This window comes from Silurus aristotelis (genome assembly GCF_946808225.1).
Source record: "Silurus aristotelis genome assembly, chromosome: 11".
NCBI lineage: Eukaryota > Metazoa > Chordata > Actinopteri > Siluriformes > Siluridae > Silurus > Silurus aristotelis.
Window position 1 is genome coordinate 12,308,871 of NC_139584.1, and position 20,133 is coordinate 12,329,003.

General features: G+C 35.5%; 2 protein-coding genes across 2 annotated transcripts; both read left to right on the forward strand.

Annotated features, from left to right (window-relative positions):
• The first annotated feature begins 931 nt into the window (after positions 1-931).
• Positions 932-12,749, forward strand: foxp3a (forkhead box P3a). The gene is made up of 12 exons (XM_083553885.1): positions 932-972; positions 7,247-7,407; positions 8,241-8,331; positions 8,426-8,594; positions 9,969-10,064; positions 10,198-10,285; positions 10,368-10,418; positions 10,549-10,642; positions 11,371-11,447; positions 11,560-11,661; positions 11,887-12,008; positions 12,176-12,749. The coding sequence occupies exons 2-12, from the start codon at positions 7,249-7,251 to the stop codon at positions 12,222-12,224; spliced, it is 1,098 nt and encodes a 365-aa protein (XP_083410011.1). The 5' UTR covers positions 932-972; positions 7,247-7,248; the 3' UTR covers positions 12,225-12,749.
• A 143-nt stretch (positions 12,750-12,892) lies between these two features.
• tspy (testis specific protein Y-linked) lies at positions 12,893-20,133 on the forward strand. Its single transcript, XM_083553875.1, has 7 exons — positions 12,893-14,137; positions 14,943-15,020; positions 15,143-15,254; positions 15,347-15,501; positions 17,221-17,297; positions 17,678-17,829; positions 18,532-20,133. The coding sequence occupies exons 1-7, from the start codon at positions 13,286-13,288 to the stop codon at positions 18,705-18,707; spliced, it is 1,602 nt and encodes a 533-aa protein (XP_083410001.1). The 5' UTR covers positions 12,893-13,285; the 3' UTR covers positions 18,708-20,133.

Genomic DNA, 20,133 nt, shown 5'->3' on the forward strand with positions numbered 1-20,133 from the left:
TAATAATAATAATAATAATAATAATAATAATAATAATAATAATAATAATAATAATAATAATAATGATGAGGAGAAGAAGAAGAAGAAGAAAAAGAAGAAGAAGAAGACGTAACAATGTGGAGCAAAAGGATTTGGCATAGCTTGATGTCTTAGGTTAAAAACATGATTTAGCAAACATAATGTTCAGAACAATTTGCTCAAAAACCAATAACAGGATGAACTTGAATGCAGGTTTTTTTCCTGCATTCAAGACGAATCTGGCATGGTGCGTACATACGAACATAGGTTTACCTCCCCATTTGTGCCACGTCACATACACCATACCCTGTAAATGGACTTTCCAAATACGTAGCAGGTTATTTTTTGTCTTCCGTAATGTCTTCCCCATGTTCTTTTCCATTAAAAGGGTATATTTGATTGTCATTAATTCAAATACTTGGAAAATACCTATTAAAGATTCTGTAACATAATAATATTGTGTAATGTTGTCATCACATTTAAAAATGTAACAGCGTCTAATACCATTTGCGTTCTAATATATACATAGAACATTGGGTTAATAAAGTATGAATAGACATATTTTGTCACGCTTCTGAATTCATCAAAATGCCACTCACATGTTAGAACTTATTTTGCACATTTGGTTTTATGTGAATGTGACAGCACTTTCGTTGGATTTATATATATATATATATATATATATATATATATATATACAAATAATTTTAGGAACTTGGGTATTTGATGTGTAGATGGAGACTGTAAAAATTTGATAGAGATACCTGCTTGTTTTTTTACACAAATACACAAAATATTAAAGCACACACTCACACACACACACACACATACACAAACACATACACACACACACACACATATACAGAGAGTGATGCTACTTTTGCATATAACTTGAAACCTATAAAGGGGATGACCCGACCATTCGACCAGTACATGTTCATCAGCAGACAACGGGTAAGTCCTCAGTCAATGATTCTATTTATTACAGCATCTACAGTTATTCATATTTTTGCACATTTATTTTTTTGCTTTCCTTTTACAATTCATATTTCCTGTATGCATCAGGTTGAAGAATTGATAAGGCAATTCTAGAATATTAAGCTGATATCACTATAAACAAATTTTCAATGGATATTTTAAAACCTGTCAATCAGTAGCATAGAAGTATTAGTACTATAGTACTAATGAATAAAAATAAGCTTAGTTATAATAGCTTGACTAAAGTGAATAATTTATGAAAACATTAATGTATGGCTTTATATTCTATAGAACTGGATCTGATTGATTGAACCTGTACTAAGTTACGAAGTACGTAAGTACATAAAGTTAAAAGTTTAAAAAGTTGTTCATTTCCTCAATTACAGTCACAATCTAGGGCACATGGAGAATCTTTTCTTTGACACTTACTAGAGAACTCATTTATGGTTTTTCTTCCTGTTGAAAGGATCTGCACTTGCAGAAACCATATTGAGACATACAGTAGTGAGTGGGAAAGACAGACAGACAAAGGCAGCAAGAGGTAACGGTGACACACTCCTTGCCTCTTGAACAGAGTAATAGTAGTGAAAAGTATAACTTCATTCAACATGAATACAAGTATTCTTTAGTGCTGAAAGATCACAAGGTAAGTTATAGATTCTGAAAATGGACAAAACATCACCTGGGTGAAGTTTATAATATATGTGTTTGTTAGTTTCTTTGAACACCAAATCCAGTAACATATAAAGGAACTAAACAATGATTTGCTTTTAATCCTGCTAATAGGTATTTTATTTAAGATGGATAGCATTTGTTATATTCTTACAGTTATGTGGGACTGATGAAAGGATGTATTTGGCACATAGCGTTCTCGATCTGTATCAGCATCTAGTACTGTTTTAATATAAAGGAGTGTACCTTTGTCACGGGAAGTGTTGCGATATAACAAACAGATCATCAGTTTTGCATTTGCATAGAGTGATACTTATATAGAAACATAATTGGGCTTTCATATTCATGGGGGATCAAGTAAAAATGAGATTATGATTAAGTAGTAGAAATGTGCACATTTTAATAACTAAAGCACAATATGAGCATCTTTAATGATAAACATTGTAGATAGAGATTTAATCATTTATACAGATGTATAGGTAAATAGCTGGTCATGCAATTGGGAATGGTTGGTTAATTGTTGGTCATGTAATTGGAAAAATAGATTTAAAAAATCTTACATATGAATTTAAAAGGAAAAAACTAGTCTGTGGCTAGCTGCTCTGTGCTGTGCTGCTTCAAGCGAAAATTGTCAACTTGGCTAACCACGCATTTTTCAAGAAAGGGAACCCATCTAACACGGATGTTATATTCATTATGACTCAACATCAAATTATGTCTGATTTTATATTTTCTTCACCCTTCATTATCTTTTTTAGTATGCAGGGTGTAGAAGGATACAAGTAATGGAAAAATAAATACTATTAACTAGACTGTTGAGTCAGAATGAATCGTTAGTGGAATGTCAAAAGCTGTAGTAGAAGGTCATCAGTAGACCAATCGAGCAAATTCTGTGATATTACATTTCTATTTACAGATCTGTTCAGAGTAATAGTGAAATTACCATATAATTTTAATGATGCTTATTTTCCAATTTGGTTGTTTTATAGTCACTAAATGCAGGCATAAAATATATGTGCATAATCAGTTTTGAGGACACTGGTAATACACTGGCTTATTCATAATGAAACTTCCAAACTAGTCGCAGGCAAAAACATTAGACATTAGACAACATTGTCATACAGATATCATTCTAATATGCACTTATCACCAGAAGTGATACACTGGCAGAGGATATGGCAGCCAACTAGACAAAACATGTTTTATTGTAATCCTGCTCTTTTTTAACAGTCAGAGTATGGGTAGCGCTCATATATGCCCTAGTTCTCATGTTTAGTTGTAGATCTTTTTGTTCTTCCTACAACTAGTACTTATTTGTGGTCTTTTGTTGAAAACATTTACAAGGTTGAAAGCTTTGGCTTTGTCTAAGGCTGTGCAAAGTGCAGTGTCTTCTGTACATGTAATAAATACATATTTGAAAGAGCTTCACTAGTGGCTCAAGAACTTTATTCTTAAGATGTCAGTTTCCTAAGTATCGATGTCTCCTGCATATTTTTGCTTGTTGGAAGTTTGTTCTTAATGTGTTTTAAAGCTCAGAATTTTTTAAAAACTATGGACTATAATAGACATTTCAGACTAGAATTGCAAGATCTAATTTACTGACTCTAACAATAGTGCATAACAGTACATTAAACTGACTAAACATATTCGATAAAATGTGAATTTAGATGTGCCATAACAATTCATATGGGTGTGGTAAAATCTATCAAGTCAATCATGTGGTAATACAGGTCAAGAGTTTCAGTTAATATACAACATCAGAATAAAAAATACTGAGTGAAGGACAGCTTTAAAAGTGGAATTGCAATGTTAATAAGCAAGGCTGGATTGGCATGAGCTGCCAGAAAGGATATAGTAACTTATATAATCACTCTTTACAAATATGCACAAAACACTGAAGCTTAAGATGGACATGCTAAACTGACCAAATTGGTTTCCACTCCTGAAAGCCAAGAGCAAGTATTTAAAGCTGCAAGGGACAGGGACTCACTGAATATGGACAATATGTTTTTTTTTTCAAACTTTATCTATCCAGTTTTAATTAGAAAGTGCTCATGATAACCTCAGATGTTTGTTCCTGGCTGACAGAAATGGAACTTGATGTACCCTTCTGCTGTTATATTTCATCCACCTCAAAATTTCATGTGTTGTACTTTCCAAGATGCTTTTCTGTTTACCAAAATAGTAAAAGAGATGATTTTATTCATGACACACTTTCTGCCATGTACATGACTGGTCATTCCTCTCTGATCTTTCTCATTAACAAGATGGCTTTAGGCTCGTGTCTATTTCACGCTGCAGACCCTATGCTCACAAGATGCTTTCTATGCACTCTGTGTTGATTTGAATATATTTACTAATGCTTTTGACCTGTATCTTATTGTTTTATGCATTGCCTGATCGGCTTGATAGATAACTGCATAAATGTGCAAATCTATAGTCAAGCCAAGTCAAGTCAAGTTTATTTGTATAGCGCTTTTCACAACAGACATTGTCTCAAAGCAGCTTTACAGAAAACAACAGTGAAGGTGAATGGTGTGCGTTTGTCCCTGATGAGCAAGCCGTGGCGACAGTGGCAAGGAAAAACTCCCTTAGATGATATGAGGAAGAAACCTTGAGAGGAACCAGACTCAAAGGGGAACCCATCCTCATATGGGTGACATCAAAAGTTTGGTCATAAATCTAAGGCGTCTCTATGCAGTTGATTTTATTGGATTTCTAGTACTTGATCACTTCCCTTAACTCTCAACTGCTCAGTTGAATCCTGTCTCCCTTGTAAGCTTCGCTTTAGCTAAAAGCCTCAGGCAAATAAGCAAATGTAAATTAGTAGAGTTTTCGAGCACAAATGGCGCATTTTATTTATAGTCTTGTTGAATGACAGGCCATAATATAGTCCTATTGCTCATAAAGTTTCAGTTTCCTGTATCTGTTTCAAACCTGACAAATGATTCAATGTTCATGCAGGTGTTTTGTGGCAACTCTGATATACTAATCATCCTTGATGTTACTAGCAAGCAGTGGTTTCTGCCTTGCCACACAGCTATGAATAACATTTTTCGTATTGTGGTGTAAGGAAAACTGGTTAGCAATGGTGACCGAATCCATTTTTGTTCATGTGTGGGTTATTCTTGGTCTTAATAATGTAAATATTTAGTGGAAGGATGGGAAAGGATTGGCAATGATATTACATGCTTTTGTATCTGACTATATTGGTTTTGTCAAAACATTGTTTGTTAGAAATAATATCGGAATAGTTTTAAGACAGTATTATGATAACAAGCATAAGGATGAATACTATGATTCCTGTAGTATTTGCATGTGGTTTTAGATTTATACACTACACTGCTTAAATTCTCTAATATGATTGGTCCGAAGGTGTGAACAGCTCAGACAGTACTGTCAGCTATAATTCAAATCACAGGTACATTTATTTACCATACAATTTTTTTTCAAGTTCAATATGCAATACAGAACTATGCATTTCCAGGGAAAGAAAACAACGGGTTCTTGATAGCATGTCTTATTAATTTCACGAGAAATATAAAGTAGGGACTAGTAAAGGGAACAGCTGTTTATTATGTAAGTGATAACAAGAACTACAATTTCTCACAGTTGTTTCACAACATGAAACAACTATAAAGTATTAAAATCATAAATGTTATTTTATGGCATATTGCTATTATTTAAAAGGATGACACTTTTATGACACTATTATGTGCTGTATTAGAAATACAACTTCAGGTTGGTAACCATGATCTTATGCAGATTATTTTCTTTTGAAGGCATGTTCCATAGTGTTTTATTTAATGCATAAATTTCAAGAAATTGTAGGCATTTATATTACGATCAATTCTTTATTTCTCAAATTAAAAAAGAAAAGTTTTTTTTTTGTCAGCAACATTATGTTTTTGCTACCATTACAAGTAAATTGGATGAAGAAATGAGCAAAAAAATATTTTTAAGTGCACCCATTCACCCCCAAACCCCTGCAAAACAAATGACTTCCTCTTATTATTATCAAATTCTGGCAAAGTTCTGACTTTTTAGAAAAACCCCCAGGGTGAAAAAAAGTGACTTCTATGTGGTTACATGCCTAAATGTCACCTGTCACCTGTTAGAGATAGCAGACAAAAACGCAGTTCAGGCCTAAACATGAAAACTAAACCACAAAGCATTCAATAACAGCATTCAAAAATCCAAAGGTGAAAGTACTTTTTAATGTTCTGTTGTAAATTTGTCAAAAAAAAAAAAAATAATCACTTCACAAGTATAGGTATTTGAGTGATATGGCCTTTAAAATGCAAAGGCAGTATAACATTGATTTCCTGTCTTAGAGTAAAATATTTTTAGAGAAAGAATTCTCTTTTTTACTGACATCAAATGCAACACATAATAATAATTTTTTTAATAATTTGGTAAAATAAAAAAAAGCAGTTGTTGCAAGTAAACAGAGAATCACTTTAGCTTATTTTTCCTTAACTTGGGGGGCCCTGACAAGGCGGATGTGTGTGTGTGTGTGTGTGTGTGTGTGTGTGTGTGTGTGTGTGTGTGTGTGTGTGTGTGTGTGTGTGTGTGTGTGTGTGTGTGTGTGTGTGAGTTTGTGTGTGCGCGTATGTATGTGTTGTTTCCATCTGCAAGCTTTCCTGTGGTCCACAGGTTGCTTCCCACGTCTTCAGTTCATTGCACACCTGTGCAACACCACAACAGCAGAAAACACACGGATATGCATGTTTTTTTTGTTTTGTTTTTTGTTGTTTTTTTTTGTTGCTTGTTTTGTGTATGGTTTTGTTTCATATTTTTGAAACAAAATGTCTGGTATAGACAACATCAGCAATCCAATGGATGTGTCTGATCCAGCTTTGGTTGTTTTATGCAATGGAAAAAAGCTTATAGCAATGTCATCATCTGGGTAGACTGTTACTTGATCTGAGATTGATATTTTAAAACTGTAGCTGTTTCACTCAAGTATAGTTAACTGTTACATTTTGTACACAAAAAATTTAGCACACAGGTTTTCATCATTTTATATTTCAATGAATTTCAGTGATTTATGACATTCTATTGTAGTTACTCATTTGAACAACATGCTCAGTAATATTAAATGCTTCATTTGCTATACACATATGTGTATGTATATGCATATTTATGTACATATTAACAATATATGTAATTATTCAAAATTAGTCCAAAACACAAAATAGTATTTTTATAGTAAAGTATTTTTATTAGTAACATATAACATATAATTATATTTTGCCAAAACATTATGGAACACAAATACAGTAAAGTAAATATATAAATAATTATAATAAAGTCAATAAAGTCAAGTCAAATAACATAAGCTCAAGTCAAATAACATAAGCTCAGATATATCAAATGTATTTCATTTTAAAGGAATTGTATTTGGGTAAGCCTGTTTATATTGTAGGTCAACAGCAGTTTTTAATAAGTATCATATAAATATGCATTTTTGAATATGCTGTAATATGAACACCTTCATGCAGTTTTGTACAGATTTAAAGTCTACCACTAATAAAAATGGGTATAAATAATAACTAACCGTCTATATAAACTGCAGCTATGCTTCATAACGGTGCTGGGACAAGTGGAGGACAAGACAGCAGCAATAGTGCAAAGGATCAGAAGGGGCTGTTAGAGGAGCCTTCTGAGTCCAGATCACAGATAACGTATACAGCAGACAATTCATCTTCAAAAGCAACTCAGTGCATCATCACAAAGGTAAAGTTTCACTCCCATTTAAACTGGAGCAAAAAAAACACTGCCTTTGAAAAAAACAGGAGGAGAAAATTATAATTAAATGACATTTAGTGTGAAGAACAGAATGAAAAGAAAAGTAAATGAAAGGTTGAAGAAACAATAGTAGAAGGCAAAATCAATCAGCATGTCTATTTTTTATTACTTTACGTAAATGTTTTTAATACTGTGGTCTGAACCTACATCTGAATATTGAGTTTGAGCCAAAAACTGAAAAAAGTATGTTATATGTACCCTAATCATAACACCAGGCTGTTGAATGCTTGATTCTGATTGGTCAGTAGTTCTGGATACATTTTCCATAATAGGTTGTTTTTAGAAGGAGTCTTCAGTATTAGAAGACTATCGATAGATAGATCGATAGATAGATCGATAGATAGATAGATCGATAGATAGATAGATAGATAGATAGATAGATAGATAGATAGATAGATAGATAGATAGATAGATAGATAGATAGATAGATAGATAGATAGATAGATAGATAGAGAGAGAGAGAGAGAGAGAGAGAGAGAGAGAGAGAGAGAGGGGCTGGTAGGGAATAACTGTTTATATCAGGAACTAACATGTTCCATGGCTGCTTCTCAACAATAATTGCAAAGTAAATGTGCCAATCTATAATACAGAAATGTGTTATTAGCACTATTAACAAATAGCATTAGGGTGCTGTTTGTAAACAAAAGATTCTATAAAATAAATCAGCCATTGTGTCACACCATTGATCAATATTACAGCATCCCACTGTGTATTATTCCTTACATATATTGCCTATGTCACCACTTGTTTACTGTGTCCAGGGCACCAGTGAAAAAAACAGCAAGCAACATCTGCAGTCCATCCTGCAGAGACCATCAGTTCTCCGCAAAGGCAACCAAATTCTGCCACATGGTACTTTCTTAAAAAACCAAATTGATATTTTCCTTCATAAATGACTGTCTTAATAAAACTTGAGTTTCTAATAAAAAGCCTATGCCTTCTGCAGTCTTGTCCAGCCAGTCTAGAGTGAGTGAATGTTCAACTGAACTTGTATTTAAGAAAGAAATGGATAGTAAATTGCCAGTCAGATTGGCATATTATGACACAAACTATCCCACCAGAGTCAATGCTTCCGGACCAAGTCCTGCTCAGGGCAGAACTGAGCCCCGTACAGAGTAAGTAGTGAAACTACCTAATTTGTATACTAGCTTGAAATATGGACTGTTGATTTACTACATAAATCAACATAGTGAATGAGGTTTTACAAAGTTACATTGTGTTTGGATTATTTTTTTTTTATCTTGGTTATAGATGAATTTGCATTTCGAACAGGTTTTTTTTTTACATAAGCATTTCAACTTAAGGCCACACCCTACCTTGGAACAAAGTAAATTTAATTCCTGTTTTGGCGAACGGCCCAAAAGTCATACTAAATCTGATAACAGTGAATAATTAACCCAGTATTAAAATATCTTTTCATATCTACGAGATCTGCAATACCAAACTATGACATTAGCATTAATTCCAATATACAGTGTCAAAAAAATTGCTTGTAAATGACAATATATATTCTATATGGTAATAAGCTTGGTTAGGCCTGGTTGTGATTTTATAACCAGATGTGCTTGTAGAATATTCCTTTCCAAAACCATTTGAATCAATAGATCTCTTTTTGCATTTATACCAGCTTCAACTACTCTGTAAAAGCATTCCACTAGATTTTGGATTGTTATATAGGTTTATTGACTCACAAGAGCACTAGTGATTTAGGCCGATGACAATCTGGTGTCTGACAGGTGTTTTGAAGTGCTGGGGTCTCTAAAGCTCTGTGGAGTTTGCTTAAGGTTTTCCAAACCAGCATCAACAAACCATGTCTTTATGGAAGGGAAATCATAAAGCTACATCATACAAAGAAATTAAATGCAATTTTATGCGTTTTTTTCACAACAGTTAGCTGAAGACATGGGTGTGATAGTCAGTGTCCTCATACTTCTGACTAGAGTACAAAATCAATAGACAAACACAATGTTTAACTATAATTGAAAATTATTTCCTTTTTTCTCTTCACTCTTTTCTCCTTGCTCATTTTTTATTTTTTTTTGTCAGTGATCCAAGCATTTGATGTTCAAAAACCCTTTGTTAAATTTTCTTCTTTTTCGATTGTGCAGGTCAGAACATAGATCATGATTTGATCAAATTTGTGGACTAATACAGAAGACCCTAAATAACTAATAGTTTGCCTGATGAATCAATATTATATAATATGCCCATTTCTAAATTTTGTAATCTATAAGAAAACCTTTTTTTAATTATTAGTATTATTATTATTATGGGAAACAGATACCATAGTGGTAAAACTAAATTCTCAGTACAGCAAAGTTGCCACCAACTATCTGAAATTTGTAGGGTTTTATGCTAGTATTCGTCCTAGACTTTTCAATAAATAATTTCATAAAAGGTTTTTATATTCAAGATGATCCCAGTACCTTATTCCTAACTTAACAAATACACCACAATCAATATTTGATCAGATTTATTTTCTTTTCTAGTCCTCCACACGTCTCAGAAAACCTTTTATTTAACAAAGGTGTGTGCACCTGGCCAGGCTGCAAGAAAGTGTTCAAGGAATATAATCACTTCCTGGAGTAAGTCATGACATTTAGTATTTATTTTTTGTTATGCAAATAATTTTCTTTAACTTACATCCCATCTTTATTGATTTTGTATGAAAAACGCTAATTAATGCTAAATTCTTGTTATTCATTGAAAACTATAAAGACATCTTTATTCGGAGCACAGCCCTGGGGACAAAACCATTGAACAATGGAAAATGCAGAAAAAGATGGTTGAACACATGGAGAGTCAGGTACATACACAAAACATTTATGAAGCATATTGATTTAAAGCTTAGTCACTGGTGATGCTGATGATGTGCATACTTATTGCAGTTGATTGTGGAGAAGCAGAGGCTACACTCCATGTACCTGCATTTGTCTGATGTAAGCAATTTCACTGAAATAACTATGGCATAATGCATGATTTATGATGAAATTTTAAAACGGATAAGTAGTATTCATACACTGTCTGCAGTCCTCTAACAGCAATTGACCACTTGCTCTTCTACTCCAGGCTAACCCAAGGGTTAAGCATACCAGTGCTCCTACAGCAAGTCTGCAGTCCTTACCACCAGAATACTGGCAGATCCCAACACCATTTATACCAGGTTCGAGCACGCGCACACACACACACACACACACACACACACACACACACACACACACACAGTAAACCAAAAACATTCCTAGTGTCTAAGGTAACGTGATGGTTACTTGGTTTATGTTGCAATGGCATTGATACCTGTTTGTGCATCCTTCAAAGCCTGTCATAAAGTAATAATATCAATCACTCCTACTCCACTACCATGATATATTAGTTCATGGCCACATATTATTAGAAATATTCACCATGTCACCTTAGCAACCCTGTACAAAAAACTTCTGATTTTTAAACGGTTTCAGTTTAGCAATAGAACTAAAAGCATTACCATCTTTGATTAATATTATTCAAAAGGCTTGCATGTCACTAAAAGCAGTAGTGATATTAGGGCATGTTATAGCAGTTATGTCAATATCAGTATTAGTGATATTGTGCAGAGATATTTTGAGTACAGGCAATATGAAAGGTCAACGATTAACACTGTATATAGAATGTGGACATACAGTATGATGCTATTTGATATTTAATCTGCTTTGTGCTCAGTGTTCCTGAGATCCCCCCAATTGGTGCATAGTCAAGTATCAGTTGAAGAAAAATAAGTTTTTTATTTGACTGGCTTTTGTATTCTGTGGTATCCGTGCTTACCTCTGTGATTATGCCCAACAATTGTTGTGCTACAAAGAACTTTTTGATTTGATGTAACTGTGTGTTGAATATGTTGCATTTATTCTGCAGGACTCGTCCCCAGTATTGAGTGCTACAAATACACAAACATGAGGCCACCATTTACTTATGCCTCCATGATAAGATGGGTGGGTGAGCACTGAATGTTTTTCCAACTGACAAAGTTCTGTTTGGTTTTCTTTCTAATATTAATCAGTCATATATATACTTACATGTACATACTTGTATCTTTTATTTTAGGCGATTCTTGAATCTCCTGAAAAACATCTAACACTGAATGAAATCTATCACTGGTTCACACGCAAGTTCTTCTATTTCCGTCATAACACAGCCACATGGAAGGTAAAATATGCCTTGTAGCTCTGACTCTGGCCACAAGCAGAAGTCTCAAACCACAGATATCACACCTATCTAACTAAACAGATTGAAACATGAGAATAACTGACAGAAACAGCCTTGATAGCTTAATAAGAAAGATTTGGTGTGAGTCAGTAGACTAAAGCAGTGAACAGAAACCTGATAATGTATAATGCACTGCTGTCTTGTCTTTTTTCCCTACAAATATAGAATGCAGTCCGGCACAACCTAAGCCTCCATAAGTGCTTTGTACGTGTTGATGGAGGGAAAGGCTCTGTTTGGACAGTGGATGAGGCAGAATTTCTGAGAAGGAGAGGGCAGAAATTGCACAGGTATACTTCCTCAACTGTCCAGTGAACTGTCAGGATATAAGTGAAATGGGAAATGCAACTCTTTTTCATACGTATGGTGAATTTAACTGATGCATTTAAAATATAAATGCAAAAGTACATATGATTAGAGTCTAATAATGACCAATTGTATCCTTTTTTTTTCCCAGGGACCAGGACATGAGCTGGGTGGCACACTATTCCATGCTGTATTCGTGAATGAACATTTTTCAGTGTTAAGTCACACCAATACCTCAAATTTGATCTATGAGTAATTTTTAATTTTCATTTGACCTTATACTATTTGACGTGCCAAATAACTAAACTGTATTTAATTACTTAAATACATTTTATTGTAATTGTGAATTTAAAAATTTTAAAAATAAAATAAAAATCTGAATTTCAGGGTTTCGGTATTTACATGTATTTTTTTTTTATCTATGTGCAAAAATAAGTTGGGTTTTTAATTTTTTTTTTAAGCGATTAAAAATTCACATTTTGGAAAGATGAAATTTAGTTTCGGATTTTGCAAACCGTGAAAATTGAATTGCAGTTTGAAATCCAGTGGAACTTTTTGGTATTTCTCATCAGATGCGTTTGAACCTTTTAGCTGCAGAAAGACAAATGCCCTCTATACGTAAAACGCCTAAATATCATATGTAACACAAATCGTGTGATATTTTATTATATTTAAATATGTCCTATGTTACAAAATAAAAACAATATATTACTTTGAGTGTAAAATGCGTCGTTTTGGGTGTTTGTTGATGTTTTTTTAATATCTAATATTTGTAGTCCGGAAATGAAAATCGTGTGCTGAACGTGAAAAGGGACGCGTTTGTGTTGTCCTTGAGATGCAGCTGATCTGCTTTATCATTGGCTGAGGAAGGTATTGCGCGGCGCGTTTCAGCCAATCAGAGCATTGTTTTCCTAGTTCGTATGAGCATTTGGCTTCAGCCAAATGGCGCACGGAAGGACAAATTATAAACAAGTACGCGGAACTGGGAAACACGAGGCCTTATTACACGGCTAAGTAGGAAAATTTTACATTTTACTAGCAGCAGTGCTGTCAGCGCGGAGAAAAATAACACTTTTGATAGTTAGCATATAGCCGAGGTAGGCCTGAAAACTCAAGGTAACTCCGCAGAGGAGAATTGCTATGCAAACGGGTTAGCTAGCTATCGAATTAGTTGATTAGCTTAGCTCATCGGTAAGCTCACCCGTATCAGTGAGTCAAATACGTAAGTTAACAATAACAAGTGTTCGCTGCTGAATAGAACATGAGTAAAGCGCCGGACAGCAGCAACAAGCCGTCCGAATGCAATAAGAAGAGAAGCGCGAGCCCGAGACTGCAGGGGGAGGAGGAGGATGACTCCTCGCTGTCCAAACGACCCAGAGTGGCCGAGGAGGAAGATGGAGAGAGTCATACGCGTGAACGCGCTGAACAGGACGGGGTTCGATTAAAGCACAAAAATGGCGCATCGGAGACCAGCGGTGCACCTGAAAATACAAAGAGGACAGAAAGAATGAGTGAAAGTAAACGGAAGAACGGAGATGGAGGCGCAGAGTCGTCCGAAGGCCAGAAAGCGCGCTCAGATTGCGCAACCATAGTCGCTGCAGAAGCACTGGCGAGTCTCACCAGAGGCGGGGAAGTAGCTGCTGAAGCGCCTTGTTCATCCAAGCAAGCTCTCGGTGAAAACACGGCCAGTAATCAAAGCCGAGCCGACCTGGAGCGGAGCGGACGCGCAGAGGACAGAGGCTCTGTATCTGCAAGTGCCGGAGTAGAGGCGCGGGTGCGCGCACGCCGCGCAGATGAGGAGGAGGAAGAGGACGACGACGATGATGATGATGAGGAGGACTCCCTCCCCGGGTCGTCCTTGACAGCCAGTTCGTCCGATGACGACGACGATCAGGAACGCGAGGAGTGCGCCATAGTGTCGGAGCAGATGGCCCCCGAGCTGCGACGCTCCGTCGCGCTTCTGGCGCACGTGCAGATGCGCTTGGATGCGTTGGAGAAGAAGGGCGCGCGCCTGCACCGGCGCCTCGAGCTCAGCCTGGGCCGGCAGCGGCGTCCTCACCTCGAGCAGCGCGCCGCCATCGCGCAGAGCATCCCGGGATTCTGGCTCACCGCCGTATCCTTTTTCCAAAGTGCGCCAACAGGGCTTTATCACTTTCCCCAGACTGTTCTTTCACTTTCACTGATGTAGTCGCTTTTTGAGCTTTTTGGTCCTAACATATCAGTTGACATGGTATCCTGTCCTCCCGAGTAAGTGTGTATAGAATTAAAGAAACTGGTTAGGTAAAAATAAAAAAAAAGGGAGTATATTCTCACATTCTAATACTCACACAAAAAAATCTTTATTTTCCTCATGCTTTAACTTTTCCTTGCACATTAATAGACTTTAAGTCAGACAAGTCCAAACGTATCTGCAAAGAGCTGTTATGGCTGCAGGTTTCCAACCAAGCAGAAGCTGCAAGTGATTTCATCTGTAAGATCTGTATAATCAGTTGATCTTGTATTTCACATGTCTATCGGGTGTTTGGTCGAAATGAAAAACTGCAATCCATAAGGTCCTTCACTGATAAGATTGGACAACTCAGTTTTAAGATATCTAAACATAAAGAGTATGACCCAAGACCCAAGAAAGCCTTGCACAGGGGAAGGCACTGTGTAGGTGCTTTCTAGATGATATCTTAAAGAATTGTGTACTATGTACAACACACTGCGTCTCTATGTGCGAGTGTTCTGCTCTGCTTTTATGTTCTCTTGGCTTACTAATGTTGTGTGATGTTTAGACATGCTATAACACTATGTGACTGCTGACTGAAATTCTACTTCTTAAAACTTGGACAGGATGATTTTTGTTCTACACAATCATTTGTATTAATTCGAACCAATTTAAAAAAATATTTGCTGCTTAACAAATAATATTTCAGCTTCTCAACCACCCACACCTGTCAGCACAAATTGATGAAAATGATGAAGATGCTCTAAGCTACATGATCAATTTAGAGGTAAAGTACTTGCTTCTGTTAATCTATGTCTAATGACCTTTCAATAACATGATTAGATCTGCCCTCTATTACCATAACACAAATTTCATTAACACTTCTTACCCATACGGTGTTTTGCACAGATCGAGACTTTCAAAAACAACAAACTTGGCTACCGGATTTGCTTTAATTTCCGCCGGAACCCGTTTTTTCAGAACAAAGTCATAGTAAAAGAGCTCCATCTTGGAATGGGAGGTAAAATCACTGAACTGCTGGTCATTTTTAAATGATGGACTTTCTTACCAAGTCCAATTTTTCTTATGGTGATTGTATTGCTATCACCTCAGGATCCCCAGTTTCTTTCTCAACACCAATTGTTTGGCACCATGGACAGTCCTTGACGCGAAATGGAGGACCAAGGCGGAATTCAAGAGGCATTTACGAGAGCTTCTTCCACTGGTTTGATGACCACAGTAGTCCTGGGATGGATGAAATAGCACAGGTAGGCATGAACCAAAAAAAACCCCAACAATTTTTGTAACATACTCACACATTCCTATCTGTAGACTCCCTTCACATTTTGTTTTATATTAAGTTGCAGCCTGATACTACAATTGTTCAAATAAATTCTTATTAATCTACACTCAGTATCCTATATTGACACAGTGAAAACAGAATTTCAGACATTTCTGTAAATAAAAAAAAAAAAAAAACCTGAAATGTCACATGTATATAAGTTTACAGACCCTTTGCAACAACACTTGAACATTAGCTCAGGTGCCTCCCATTTCGCTTGATTGTTGCTGACACTATAATTAAAGTCCACCTGTGGAAATGTTTATTAATTGGACATGATTTGGAAAGGCACACACCTCTCTATTTAAGGCCTTGTAGCTAAAAAATGCATATCAAAGCAAAAATCCAAGCCATGAGGTCAAAGGCTGGTCGCCTGGCCAATCTGAGCAATCGGGGGGCGCTTGGTAAGAGAAGTGACCAAGAACTTGATGTTCGCTGTGACCGAGGACAACAATCACTGCAGCTCCAATGATCTGGGTTTTTTGGCAGAGTGGCTAGATAGAAGCCTCTCCCCAGTGCAAAACCCATGGAAGCCAGCTTGAAGTTTGCCAACAGGCACTTGAAAGACACTTAGACTGTGTAGAACAAGATTCTCTGGTCGAATGAAACCAAGATTAAGCTGTTTAGTGTCTACTCTAACCAGTATGTCTCGAGGACATCAGGCACCGCTCATCACCTGCCCCAAACTATCTCAGAAGTTAAGCATGATGCTGCAGGGAAGTTTTTCTGCAGCAGAGACTTGGCCACTGGTCAGGGTCGAGGGAAAGATAATCGGCGCAAAGTACATAGATATCATTAATAAAACAACACACAATAAAAAGCACACAGACAAGACAACACAGGAGTAGCTTAAGGACAACTCTAAATGTCCCAGCCAGAACCCTGATTGGAACAGCTCTGGAAAGATAAAAAAAATAAATAAATGTGGCAGTTCACAGATAGTCCCCATACAACCTAGGCCAGCAAGAGAGGATTTGCCATTAAGAATTACGAGTTTGTAGATTAATGAGAAAAAATAAAAAATTTAAAGATTGTAGTATCAGCCTGCAACATAAGAAAACTTCATACTCCAAAGTAAAGTGTTAAGTGCCTTTAACTGAGTGCAAATAAAGGAAATGGAGAAAATAAACATAAGCACATTAGAAAAAAAAAATACACTCAGAAAAACTGGAGCTGAGCTGTTTTTATATATTTGGAGTGGAAAGCATACAGTACTTGTATCCTAGTGTCTATCTGTTTCAGTACATATGATGTGTCTAAATCTAACTACAGTCTGGTTATCTTCTTTACATCTTTTATAAATACATTTATATATACATACACCATATATACATTTGAAGGTAAAAATTGCATTTTTAAGCTATAAAAGACAAATGTGGTATCCGTATGCAGCATCCAGAAAAAAGGTATTTCACAGAGACAAATTGACACTGTTTGAATAATTAGGAATTGTAGTGTATGTGTATATATAACATAAAATACAGTTGAGTTTATTATATGGCACAGACCGTTTCTTACAAGGGTGACCTTAAATATATGGAAAGAATTAGAAATGTAAGTGCATTCATGCAGTTTGTTACTGATTTGGTTCATTTAGGCTCAATAATGAGACTATGCTATGCATTTGTACCTAATTCTGATCTAGATCCTGAAGGATGACCTGTACAAAGACCCTCTTAGGTATTACCTGACACCACTGTGGGAGCCAAGAGAAAATGGCGGGTAATAAAATCCACAAAAAAATATTTATTCATCATGCAATCTTTGCTTTGTTTGTGTGTTCAAAAAATTCAAGTTGAATATGTATATATTGTACAGGGTTATTCAAAAAGAATAAACAGATATCATGACGCATTGCTTCAGTTCTCAAGCATCGTAATAAAATGAATCAATGACCATTTGAAAGAGGAGTTATCTAAGTTTTGAATGGCTGCCACAGGGGCGATGTAGTCACGTCGTTCTTCCGGAAACGTTCAGTTGTTATATTGCGTAATGAAATCGGTTCAGTTTTTTTGAATAAACCTTTATATTGTACATTGTATAGCTGTAATGTATTAAGAATTTGAGAACAGTTCACTCTTTAAACTCACTATTTCTGCTAGCACATCCAAACCAGCCCAAGACAGTAACGGAGATGAGTGTGTGATCATATCGGATTCGGATGATGACCAGGAACTGGTCAGCCAGGACCGACAAAAAGATTTAGAAGATCAGGATGATGATGATGATGTTGAAGAAGAAGGTGAAGTCACAGGTAATGAACAACTACTGTATAACATGCAAAAATTTTCAATATGCTTATGGCTTTTAGGTTATAGAAAATGGTAGAATATGCTATGTACTACATATATGCATACTTCAAGAATGTATTTATTTAATGGTGGTAATGTATCAATATGAGCTTGTTATTTAAGCTACATAATATGAGCTATGTATTAATAAATAACGTGCATGGTTAATTGCAAGTGCGAGGAGAAAATAGATGTATTAGACAAATAATAGATGTATGATAACAGGGGAGCGGGCATGCTCTTTTTAAACCCATACATGCACAAGGTTTGTATTTTCATGCACGCAATACAAGCTCGGGCGAGAAAGACAAAATATGTTTGCAAAAGCAAAATCATTCCCCGCACTCAGAAGCAGCTTCTTTTCTCAGCTATAGCTCCTGCTTGCACAATTACTTTCTCTTTTTTGCCAGCAGTGGGCGGGCCCAACTGCCTTGACTGTAACCTTAAATATCATTGGCTAATTTTTTTCTTAACTGTATTTTATCAATAGACGCTCTTTTTTTTCTATTTAACAGCTATCAATTGATACCTAGCAGCATACCTTGTATTTACATATATATTATATTAAATAATGTAAATACCAGTTGTAAATAAACAGGACATGTTTTAACAGTTTACTGTTTCTTTTATCTTTAATCATTCTATTTATTACATGTTTGTTTTAGGTGCAGCTGACAGTGATGAAGAAGGGGTGGAATCTTCCACTGAGGAGAGGCAAGAAGAGGAAGTAGATATAGAGGAAGTTGATGAGTTGTGTCACTCAGCCAGCAGCGAAGTCAGAGAGCTGGGCCAGGAAGAGGATGAAGAAAATATTGAAGTGAATGAGGATGAGGAAAACTAACCTCAGTATGCAGATAAAGTTTAGTGTTATTCCTCAATCGAATAATGGACTCATTAGGGCATTGTTATTGTAAGTAAATGTACCATGTCTGATCAATCAAAAATCATGTCCATTATTAAAGAGGTAGCAAAAAATAAAAACGATTCTGGTTGTAATACAAGATATTTCAAGATGATGTCATTTATAGTGTGCTCTAAGGAACAGGATGTAGATATAAAAACTAGAAAGTTTAATATGTTAACATGGCAGGAAGCAATTCATATGTACAATCTTTACAGCATACTTTTTTGTTAATTGCATGGTAATTTTCAGTGGGCCAGACACTTACTTTAACTGTGACCAGTTAAAAGTTCCTGTTTGCCCACAGCACCGTTTCTGCTTGTTTTTTCATGATGCATGCATATATGTATTTTTTTGCTATGCATAAGGATTTGTATGACCAATACCACAAAATCTAAACCCTTTAACCAGATTTGTTGGTTGTGAGTTTGTAATTTCTTTAAAAAAATGTTTTTGTGGTAATCATTCTTGAAGGGTGTGTTCTAGATAAATATGAACTAGATGCACTTAGTTCTGAACCAAAACTGGACCACTCAGGGATGTTTATTACAGTGGATTTGTGTTTTTATTGAATATAATAGGATTTGTTACTTTGCTCTGATTTGTTAATAGTTATAAATGCATTTACATAACTATAAAACATTGTTTTGTAAGAATAAGCAGAAACACTTCTGCCACAATGAAAAACCTTTTCTGTGCATGGTAGGAAACTTGGTCTCTTGTTTGTACTATATGGCAGCTTTCTTTATAATAATGGCACTCAAATAGATGGCAGCACACTGTAAATACATGTGCATCAACTTGCTATAAGCAGTCACAGGCTGTAATTAATAATTATAGTTTTTTATTTTTTGACATGAAAATAAATCAAAACTCATTAGACCAGGTGTTGTGATCTCACTATCAGTAAACTATTTGCGTTATAATGTTCTTAAACTATTAATTATACATTTGTATGAATATGTATATGTAGGGTTTACTTTCCCTGTATCATCATAGGCAGCACTGACCATTTTCTGCTGTATCCCTCATCATGTTATTATTGTTATTATTATTATAATTATTTATTGGGATTTGTAAGTAATCAACTGCCATTTGTAATTTTCATGCCTTAGCCACACGTACAGCTTAACTTTCGTTTGGCAAAACTAAGAATACTAAGTTTATACATTCAAGATGTTTTATTGAGTGTAAATTTCAACCCTTAATTAAGGGTTTATAATTTGTTAGTTTTGTAATTTTAAAATGTATTTCCCCTGAAGCACTAGAAAAGAAAGCTATTTTTGTGTGTTGAAGTTTATAGCTTACAAATTTCACATATATGGTATGATTTGTCTTTAAATAAATATCCCTTTTTTTAAATAAA